Source organism: Acartia tonsa, chromosome 14 (assembly GCF_053477335.1).
Source record: "Acartia tonsa isolate MP-2025a chromosome 14, ASM5347733v1, whole genome shotgun sequence".
Lineage (NCBI taxonomy): Eukaryota > Metazoa > Arthropoda > Copepoda > Calanoida > Acartiidae > Acartia > Acartia tonsa.
This window is the reverse complement of record NC_137273.1, coordinates 34,522,373-34,534,184: the sequence shown is the minus strand read 5'-3', so window position 1 is coordinate 34,534,184 and position 11,812 is coordinate 34,522,373. Positions and strand designations below refer to the sequence as shown.

General features: G+C 31.7%; 1 protein-coding gene across 1 annotated transcript in view; it reads right to left on the bottom strand.

The window, feature by feature from the left end:
* Window positions 1–1,220: 1,220 nt before the first annotated feature.
* LOC145305799 (C-type mannose receptor 2-like) overlaps window positions 1,221–11,812 on the bottom strand; it is a 28,776-nt gene continuing 18,184 nt past the window's right edge. Inside the window, exons 10-14 of the mRNA XM_080147612.1 lie at window positions 4,840–4,968; window positions 3,244–3,333; window positions 2,824–2,885; window positions 2,299–2,374; window positions 1,221–1,377 (exon numbers count right to left, since the gene is read on the bottom strand). Coding sequence (XP_080003738.1) covers window positions 1,373–1,377; window positions 2,299–2,374; window positions 2,824–2,885; window positions 3,244–3,333; window positions 4,840–4,968 — 362 coding nt within the window. The 3' untranslated portion in view covers window positions 1,221–1,372. The remainder of the gene's footprint in view (window positions 1,378–2,298; window positions 2,375–2,823; window positions 2,886–3,243; window positions 3,334–4,839; window positions 4,969–11,812) is intronic.

Sequence of the window (11,812 nt, the reverse complement as noted above, 5' to 3'; positions counted from 1 at the left end):
TTGACCGTTTCATACAATAAATTGTATTAGTAACTACGCTGGTTTTGATTCATGTGGGAAGTAGCAGGTTTAGTATGTTTGTACTAAAAGATCTCATACACGGCCAGGCAAAAGCCGTTGTACCGAAACAAGTCATGTATATCATCGTAATACAGACAATTATATAATTAATATATAATCCCTGCGGAGGCCACAGCCCTGTGGGGCCTACCTGCAGTTTCCAATCCCAATAAAACCTTACCTAATCTAACACACAAAAACTTCCTCCCACGTTATTCTGCATTTATTTCAAAAAAAAAATGGGGGGAGGGGGGTATTTGCTGTATAATAGATTGTAAATTACATTGGTACCCAAGAGTTGTAGTAATACCTTATCTTATTTATTTGCTTAAACACTATATAAAATAATTTATGTAAGCCCAAACATTTCAAACAATACTTTTAATCTATAAGGGTTGTGATTTAATAATCGTGTTAATTCTAACATGCCTAAATTAACAAAAAAGCTTTCCGTTATGGACGTACAGACCAACCCTAATTATAGAAAAGATTCACTTTTAATAATCACAAAACCTCGCAGATGAAAAATTTATTCATTAAAAAATAAATCACTCAACCTTGTATTACTAACATTAAGATATAAACCAGCTTATAACAACAACTAGATTAATTCGGAAAAAATCACGAAACCTTTATGTGATTTTCAGCTGTCATTGGGGGGTAACACATCGTGAAATTGACGACCTCTCCATTTGCCCCCCAAATATTATTTTAGATTTATTTCTCTTGTTGGTTATACCTATTCCTGAATATAAACATATTATACAGATACTATTTTCCTTCTGAAAGGCTGTCCATCCATATGGGACAAAAAGTATATACAGAAATTTCCCCTTTACTAAAAATTGCCTTTCAGCCCTTAGTTAGTTCGAAGCATTTTAAAAACTAATTTTCAAAAAAACAAGGATTCTAAATGCTTCTTATCCGGGGGTTACGTGACCTTAATAATATATCATATAACTCAGAGTGAAAACTCCAGTAATATGTTATATTACTAAGGCCGGACGTCTAAGGTACCTATTTGTTGGCCCCTAAGAAAAGGAATCCCCAAAATAACCCCCATCTTTCCAGTATATCTAAAAGTAATTATAAAAATCTTAAGCTTCAGTTCAGACAATAAGACAGATAAATACCCTAAATCTTAATTAAGTGGTAAGACATTTAAAGCCAAAAATAATTTATTTGTCAAGAATTTTGAAAAAAACAATGAATAAAAATAATGACAAAAAAATATTAATTAGAATTATCAAGCATAAAAAATTAAGAATTTCATATCATCCAGTTATGCCAAGTTCATCATCATTCAATTCATTCATGCTGAAATAAAAGAGATTAAGCAACATAAACATTTTATTCTACTATAAAATCATTTTATGGCAATAGTAAGACTAGAGTAGAGGGAATTCCTGAGCCCATAAACAGGCAAAAAAATAACATGCATAGTCCAGACGAGGGTAATGGAATTAAAATGTTCGTTGTCTGATGTGTGTTAAGATAAGACTCTAGGGGGCTAGGTGTCGCTTCGGGTACTAGACCTCTTCTCCACGCACCTTGAAACATACTCCACTTGTGATTGCAGTGTAAAGCGTCCATTCACCCATCAGACAACCAACTCTCTGAGATGCACGACATTTGCCAACTGTGCATGTTGCGCGTGTTTTGGGCCAAGGCATTTCTCCACTCTAACTATTTATGTCGTGCATCTGACATAGTATCAGTGGGAAGCATTTTAATGTATTAATGTTATGACGCGGTGTCGGACCGAGATTCGAACCTATCACCTTCCCGACGATGAGCGGATGCGCTATGTGTTGAGCCACGGTTGTGGTTGTTACTTCAATACTTCAATTAATCAGGAAGGGAGGGGACATTAGGTTTTACATTAGACTTGTCCCCAATGCCTTAAAATAACATTTTCTTACTCGTTGGCTAATTGAAATCTACAGAAGGGGTGATTTTGTGTATCATCATTGGTGATGTACAGCAATATATCGACCATTGTCTTATCCCTTAAAATTTATGTCAATTAATACCTTAAGACCTTTGGAAGAGGCAAAAAAGACCCATAATTAAAGTGATTTTTGCGACAATTTGAAATATTTTTGCGTGATTAAATCTTAATTATTTTGTCTGTTAATAAATGGGTAAAAAATATATATTCAAAATTTTGTAAAAATGAAATGTTTGTCTTAGATCATAAATCATGTTAAAGTACAGAATTTAAGTATCTGTAATTACCTGGTATCTTACACACAGCATAGCGGTTAGATGAACAGCCAAAGTCAGTCCATCTCCAACTACTACTAGCCCACATCTGAAAGTTTAAAAGCCAATATATAATCATGTTCTTGCATTATTGGAACATTATGAGCAAATTTTATAGACTAATAATCAATAAAGATAGAATATAATGAAATAATAAACAAATTCAGTTATTGTATTTTAAAAGCCAAGAATTGTAAATCAAAGTATAGGGTAGGATATCTGTTGCTCTCCCAAACAATGTATGTCTAGCACTAAACACCCCCCACCCCCCCAGCGACCTTATTTTAAATCAACTCTATGGTGCATTACCCAATATAACCTTACCTAACCTAACCTAAAGTAACAAACAAACCAAAGAAAATAACTCCCTCTTATTTCCTATTTATTTAAAATAAATGGGAAGGGGTCTCTAACTCAAAAAGTCACTTGGAGGGGAAATATTTCCATTTTAATATTAGTTTTTGTAAAATTGTCTAAATTATCATAAAATTTGTTTACCAACATACAGTTCCAACTAGAGCCTGAATTAGGTTCACCAGGATACCAGTCAGAGAATGTTACTAAATAATAAAAATTAAACATTAATGTGATACAAATACTCTAAGAGATTAAATCCAAAATAACATTTGTTTGTAATATAAGTAAAAAATAAGCTGAAGGATAGTTACTTAAACAAAAACTTAATTTTCTCTATACTATAAATTAAAGTAACAGGATGCCTTCCAATAAGTTTTAATGACCACTTAGATCTTTCAGAAAGGATTCCATTGGTCGTGGAAGGTTTTAGGCTAATTGATATGGTTCCATATTGGAGATATTAAATATATCCATTTCTTATTGCAAATTACAGAATATATTTAGATAATATCTGGAGATCCATCTGTCCACACCCAATTACAGAAAATATTTAGATAATACCTGAAGATCCATCTGTCCACAACCATTTGCCTTCAAGAGCAGCATCTGTACCACCAAGCCACACACTGACTTGAATTCCTTGTAAAAGACCTAAATAATAATATAATAATGTAGATAGACATGATATTTATTCTATTTGGAGTTTCAATTTTATTACCAAAGATATTAAAAAGTCCGATTTATAACTATTTTAGGGGAGGGTAGTACTACTACCCTCCCAAGAGAAATCGCCAATAGAAAAAAACAATTCTTCCCCAATTTTTTTTTTACTTTTTCTGTTTAAATCTAAAATTAAAAAAATTCAACTCCCCCTCCTCAAGTGCCCTTAAAGGCCTCTAGAGGGCATAGTCGATAGTAAATTACAAATACCCTATTAAGTTAACTTTTGGGGTTTTAATTTTTCATACAATTATTCTTTAGACTACGTTAAAATTTATATTCTGCTTTTTAAGTTTTGACAAACTTGTTAATTTTTGTTTGTTGTACTATGATTTTATAGTTTTGCTTTTATGGATGTTGTTATACTTGTTTGATACAATATCATGTTATGTAATCTAATTTCATACAAGCTACTATATTTTTCATAATTTGTTGTTTGGCATATTCTACAAATTATCTATATTTAAATATTATATTGTCTTGTTTTTATTGCTTTTTTATCATTGCACCAATTTTACTGCTTTGCTAAACTGGTCAGAAAGAGTTTTAAAATAAAAAAGTCAAATTTTCATATCTCTGTAAAATTGATGCTAAAAAATCATTTTCCTTCAAACTAAAGTATTGCGTAATAACTTTATGATAGTTACTCTTATGATTTTCTCTATAAAAAATTTATGGAAAATTTATATCTTAGGATGTATTGATCAATGAATATTCATATAAATCTAATAATTACAATATTAACCAACGAGCGGCTACGCCCCTAGAGGCCTCTGGGGGCACTTGAGGAGGGGGGAGTTGAATCCCCAAACCTTTTTTTTTAATTTAGAATTTTTTTCCTATATGTACAAAAAATTTGGTGGGGGGAAGGTCGACCTCCCCCCCCCCAAACCCCATGTTTTATTTTAGTTTTTAAACAAGTTTAATTAAAGTCTTTTTCTTGGGGGGTGGGTAATTTTTTACTAGAGGCGATTTATCTTGGGAGGGATGTGGTACCCTCCAATAAATTAGTTATTAACCTTCCTGGGACCTGTAAGAAGCTACCCTGTTAAGGAGAACCCGATCGGTCCAGCAGTTAGTGAGATTCTTTGTTACAGACAAACAAACAGACATCCTTTTACTTTATCATAAGGATTTCAAAGCAATGTCAATCTAAATGTGTAAAAGGGATTAAAAATTACCACTTTTAAAAATACTTTATCAAAAGTTTAAAGCCTATAATTATTTTATCTAAATATTTGAATGTCAGATATGCTGGCTCTAATTGCCAAAATAGTAAACAAAAATAATGAAAAATTATAGACTTTTATATTTTACACATAGAAAATGAGTCTAACAATTTCAGAGAGTGGAAAGGCCTTATCCAACTCCTTAATATTTAAAAGTTTTAATTTAGCCCTAAAAAATAAAAATATTAATAATAAAATTTTCACTTACCTTTTACAAATTGCAATTCATCTTTGGAATTTATACTTGCCAAGTCTCCTCTAGCTCTCTGACATTCTGCTCTACTATCATACCAGTTTCTTTCTCTATCTTTTAACACTTTGTATTTGTAACACGTTCCTATACAAAGATAAATTGGTTGTATGAATTAATTTGTTCATATTTTATTGGGTACATTCTATAGATATTTCGGATCATATGAAGGAAATGAAGTCATTCCTAAAAAGGACAGAAATTCCCTTCCAAAAAGGACAGAAATCATCTTCCTTTTTCTCAGATATCTCAAATATGGACAAAAATCACTCTCCTTTTTCTTACATATCTGAAAAAGAGGATAAAAATCACCTTCCTAAATCTCACTTATTCTTCCTAATTCTAAGAAAATTAACCCAATACCTCCATGTTCTTCCTTATTCTCAGATAATCTACCTTATTCTAAGAAATTCTTCCTTGTCCTTACAAATTCTCCCTTATTCTCAGATAACCTACCTTATTCTAAGAAATTCTTCCTTATTCTAAGAAAATCTACCTTATTCTAAGACATTCTTCCTTATTCTAAGAAAATCTTCCTTATTCTAAGACATTCTTCCTTATTCTAAGAAATTCTTCCTAATTCTATGAAAATCTACCTAATTATAAGACATTCTTCCTTATTCTAAGAAAATCTACCTTATTCTAAGATATTCTTCCTTATTCTAAGAAATTCTTAGTTATTCTAATAAGATCTACCTTATTCTAAGAAATACTTCCTAATTCTATAAAAATCTACCATATTATAAGACATTCTTCCTTATTCTAAGAAAATCTACCTTATTCTAAGACATTCTTCCTTATTCTAAGAAATTCTTAGTTATTCTAATAAGATCTACCTTATTCTAAGAAATACTTCCTAATTCTATGAAAATCTACCTTATTATAAGACATTCTTCCTTATTCTAAGAAAATCTACCTTATTCCAAAAAATTCTTCCTTATTCTAAGAAATACTTCCCTATTTCTAAGAAAATCTACCTTACTCTAAGACATTCTTCCTTATTCTAAGAAAATCTACCTTATTCTAAGACATTCTTCCTTATTCTAAGAAAATCTACCTAATTCTAAGTAATTCTTCCTTTTCCTTACTAATTCTCTCTTATTTTCAGATAACCTAGCTTATTCTATGAAGTTCTTCCTTAATACCCCTAATTCTTCCTTTTTCTCAGATAATTTTTTAAATTTATATTGGGATATCATAACTGAAATAGAGGTATAGAGAATATATAAATTCTGCCTTTTCACCTTCCTTATTCTCTCAAAATCTTGGTTTTTCTCACATATATTTCCTTATGTTTATTGGGATATCAGAACAAGATGTGTAGGATAAGTTTGGGTTGTATCTTTTGACCTGAAATATTTGTTTGTACTTTAGAGGAGGAACCCCAGTCTGTAAAACACACTAGCTGTATCAATAATCTGTTCTAATTGCCAACTGATACAAATATTAGACCAAAATGGAAAATCATCCCCCCCAAAAAAAAAAAAAATTTCTTTACAATAATAAAATAAAAACCCAGGCAGAGAGTCAGATATTTGTATATAATGAAAAGTACACCCCCCTTCCTCAAATGGTTGGCAACTTAATTTTCAGTCTGTCTATAAATCAGCTGATAATTATGTAATGGATGCAAGGGCGTACTATGAATTTGTACTATTTGGGGTATAAAGAAAGTTTTTGTGTTCTCTCCAGAAATATTTAAATTAAACTTTTTGAACAATGATCATCATTTATCTTTATATAACACGATAGCAATGTGTAAAATTATGCAGAATAGCAATTATTTATCGATAACGAACTAAGATTGCACATAAAAACATTAAAATATACAAGACTGGAGTTACGTAAGATTAGAATTATGTAAATTAAAAATCATGTAAACTGTACAAAAATTAGCATAGTATTTATCTATATATCTACCCTCCCCCACCCCACCCAATCGCTAATGTTAAATTGTATATTTTCTTTTAAAAATGTGAATGTTTTCTTTAACCTTAAAGTCTGTACGATACATAATTTAAATACTGACTTAACTTATAGTTGAAAAATTGAACACATAATCTTATCCCTTTAGATCCCTGAGACTTCAAAGTGGTAGAAGCAAAGGTTTTCTATAATTAGGGTTGGTCCGTCTGTATGTAACAGTTAGCTTTTTTCGTTAATTTAAACAGTTAAAATTGTTTTATCAATTTAAAACTTGGCATGATGATTCCTATAACAATGAGGTCCTTCTGATTTCAGAGCTTCATTTTTATAGATATTGTCATTCTTTTTAAAAAGCGAAGCTTTTCTATAATTAGAGTTGGTCCGTCCGTCCGTCCGTCAGTCCGTACGTCTGAGAGAGATAGCTTTTTTCATTAATTTAGGCATGTTAGAATTATCCTGTCGATTTCATGGTGATTCCTTTAGTATTTAGGTATGATTAAGAAAGCGTAGCAACTCTATAATCATTACCAGAATGTCCGTACGTCCATTTTAAACATGTTGGTTCTTTACTTTTTTAACAACAAATTTTTATGTGATCTAATAATCCGATTGTTATAATTTGTTGGTATAGTGATTCCTGGGACAACAAAGTACAATATTATAAGCAAAGAAACTCTATAATCAAGTCCAAAAAAATTAAATATGTCCATAAACATTATCCTCTATCAAGAAGTTTTTCCAACAAATTTACTCACAATTTTGCTTTGACTCCTTTTTTTATATTCTGATTATTCAGTTCTGACACTATACATGTGTTAGTGTCCGTAAGTCCTACCGTTTTAGAGCTTCGCTTTTATGGATGCTGTCATCCATGTTTAATTTTGTTTATACTTTTATTATTTCAGGGAGAGAGGGGACAATGGTCTGTTTATTACACTAGTCCCCAAAGTTTTATTATAATGTTTTATTATTTGTAAGTTTATACAACTTTACGCACTTGAGTGAATTTTCATTGGTTGGTTAATTAAGTGTTCAGACGTTTCAACCACTAATTCTAATCTATAGAAGGGATAATTTTGTGCATCATCATTGGGGATGTACGCGCTACCGTGGTTCAAAAAGTATTACATAAACAGAGAATATTGGTGTTTGCAGAGAGAGAGAGAGAAAGGGGACATTGGGCTGTTAATTACACAAGTCCAAAAATATTTACAGTAACATTTTCTTATTAGTTGGCTTAACAACTGTGAGGACTTTTAATAAATTTTAATTGGTTGGTGTATTAAGTTTAGTGTCCAAATGTTTGTAATTGTAATCTACAGAAGGGGTAATTTTGTGTTTTAACATTGAGATTTACATAATTTTATTAGCCATTATCTTATCCCATTAGATCCCTGGGTATTATCAATTAACTCAAACGCCAGGTCCAACAAACCAAAATAACTGCCCAAACACCCGAGGTATTAGGTTAAGTAACACTAACACCCATCACACAACCACCATTTTGATTGCAAAACCTTTGTCGGAGAAGTCCTTAATGGGATTGGTAATGAGTTGTGACTGTTTGGGGCCAAGGCATTCTACATACTTTAACTATTAATGCCTTTAGTTTTTATGCTGGTTGATTTGATTTTAAATTTGTTTCTTCTCAGATTTTTCCAGTGATGTAAAGGGATAATACAATGGCCGTTAAATTGATGTACAACCCAATGATGATACACAAAATTACTCCTTAAAAATTTGTGGTTGAAACGTTTGAACACAAAAAATCAAAGAATCAAAATTCACTATATTCCACAAGGTAATAAGCCAACGAATAAGAATCATTATAAGAAAACTTTGGGGACTATTATCAAACAGCCCATTGTACCCTCTTTATCTAAGGAATTTCTCTTGGGAGAGTGGGAGTACCTTCCCCAATTTATGCAAAGGAGAACCAGAAATTGGTCTAGCAGTTAGCGAGAGCTTTCGATATACATATATAATCACAGGTATTGACAGATATACACAAACACACAATGTTAATTTTGAATATTGACTAGTAGTTGCGCTCCTCAAGGCCTTTAAGGGCACCTAAGGTGAGGGGAGGTCAACCCACAACCCTTATTTTAGTTTTAAAAAGGATGACAACATCCATAAAACTGAAGCTCTAAAACGGCGGGAAAGAAGAACATTAAAACTTTAGAGTGTCAGAACTAAATAATCCGACTATAAATGTGTTACTGTAAAAATGTTTAAACTGTTAAATACAGGATACTGTTTATATATATGTACTTTTTTATTAGGATTTGATTAGAGAGATGCCTTGCATATGATATTGTACCTTGTTGTCCTAGGAATCATTATTCCCAAAGTATGATGAATAGGATAATTATCCTATTATATAAAGATGTAACTCTTTTTATACATTTTAATTGGAACCGATGATCTGTTTAATAGTGAAACAATTGTCTTCCATTAATAAAATGTTAAAAAATAACCCATGTTACATATATAAATAAATCCTTATAATAAAGTAACAGGATGTCTCTGTGTTTGTAAGTTTGTACCGAAGGATCTTGCTAACCGCTGAACCGATCGGGTTCTCCTTAACAGGGTAGCTTCTCATATGTCCCGGGAAAAAAACATAACTAACACAATCTATCAGCGAAAAAATATTTTTGGTAAATAGCTGATTTTAAAATAGATTGATAAGAGAAAAAAAATTACGTGTCCCTAGAGGCCTCTAGGGGCGTAGCCGCTAGTCCTATTATATAAAGTAGTAAGCGTTTGTTGTCTGTCCCAAAGGATCTCGCTAACCGCTGAACCGATATTGTTCTCCTTTACAGTGAAGCTTCTTATAGGTCCTGGGAAGGTTTTAAACTATTTTTCGAGAGCGTGTCCTAACCTCCCTCTCCCCCCAAAAAATTATTTTTATAACTCTTTGGAAACTCAAATTTAAAATAGGATGAGGTCGACTTTTCCTTCTCCTACCAGTGCAGTGCCCCTAGAGGCTTCTAGGGGCGTAGCCGCTAGTATTATATAAAGTAGAAGCCTTTTTTGGTCTGTAACAAAGGATCTTGCTAACCGCTGAACCGATTAGGTTCTCCATTGTAGAGAACCTTCCCATAGGTCCCGGGATGGTTTTAGGCTATTTTATATTTAAGCCTTGGGATGGCTTTAGGCTATTTTTCTTCCACCTCCTTACCCCTCAACAGAAAGAGTCTACTAGATGCCAGGGGCGCAGCCGCTATTCCAATTATAAAAAGTAAAGAAGGATATCGCTAACCGCTGAACCGATTAGGTTCTCCATTGTAGAGAACCTTTACATAGGTACAGGATGGTTTTAGGCAACTTTTTTATTTTAATTTAAGTCTAGGGATGGTTTTAGTCTATTCTGCTCTTTTCTACCCATTGAAATACAAAGCCACCAAAGGCTAGGGACGCAGCCGCTAGTTTCATACAAAAAGTTGTAAAAAATCCGCATGTTTTGAATGTCTAAATAAACGAAAAAAGCTAACACATGGACGGAACGACCCTAATTATAGAAAACCTTTGCTTCCGTATGCAGTTTATGGGGTGGATAATGTGTGAAAACCAGTCTTCAAGATCTAAGGGATAAGATAATGGCCGGTAAAATGATTTTAATTTCCAAGTTTAATTAATCAATTACAACTTTCTATTTATTTTTTTTCTATTGTCTATTTATTAAACTTTTCCCCCCCTTTTGGTTAAATAGTAAAACTTCAATGTACGCCCTTGAATTGATTTCATAATTATCAGCTGTTTTGAGTTCAATCACTTCCGGCGAAAAAAATAAGTTGCCAACCTTCTATAGAGTTTGTACCACATAAATAGGAATGTGAAAAAAAAACATTACATTGGTTGAGACTAGCAGCTACGCCACTAGAGGCTTCCATGGACACTTAGGGTAATTAATCAAATAAAAATGTCTGACTCTAAGCCTGGTATTTTATTTTTGACAAGGAAATTAATTTTTTTCTGATGGGTAGGGTAGGAACTTTTTCTTTAAGCAATTTCTCTTGGGAGCCCAGACAAACATCCTGTTACTTTTATAAAAGGATTGATAATTACATATAGTTATATAAGAAAATATCAGTAAAAAAAAACAATATATTTAAATTTGTTTTGAAATTATTACTTTTTTGGTCTTGGTCTAATATTTGTATGTGTTGGCTAGTGAATGATTATAAAGACTCCTGTTCTTATTTTCTGCTATCCTGTTATTATAAGGTTTATTTCTCAGTAAAATTATGTTAATATTATCAATAATTTTATTAATTAAAACATAAACACTAAATGTCAAAAGATACAACCAAAAAAATACTGAATGTACTATTATTTCTTAAGATAATTTCATATTTGTTTTACAGACTGGGGTTCCTCCTCTAAAGTACAAACAAATATTTCAGGTCAAAAGATACAACCCAAACTTATCCTACACATCTTGTTCTGATATCCCAATAAACATAAGGAAATATATGTGAGAAAAACCAAGATTTTGAGAGAATAAGGAAGGTGAAAAGGCAGAATTTATATATTCTCTATACCTCTATTTCAGTTATGATATCCCAATATAAATTAGGAAAATTATCTGAGAAAAAGGAAGAATTAGGGGAATTAAGGAAGAACTTCATAGAATAAGCTAGGTTATCTGAAAATAAGAGAGAATTAGTAAGGAAAAGGAAGAATTACTTAGAATAAGGTAGATTTTCTTAGAATAAGGAAGAATGTCTTAGAATAAGGTAGATTTTCTTAGAATAAGGAAGAATGTCTTAGAATAAGGTAGATTTTCATAGAATTAGGAAGTATTTCTTAGAATAAGGTAGATCTTATTAGAATAAGGAAGAATTTCTTAGAATAAGAAAGAATTTCTTAGAATAAGGAAGAATGTCTTAGAATAAGGTAGATTTTCTTAGAATAAGGAAGAATGACTTAGAATAAGGTAGATTTTCTTAGAATAAGGAAGAATGTCTTATAATAAGGTAGATCTTATTAGAATAAG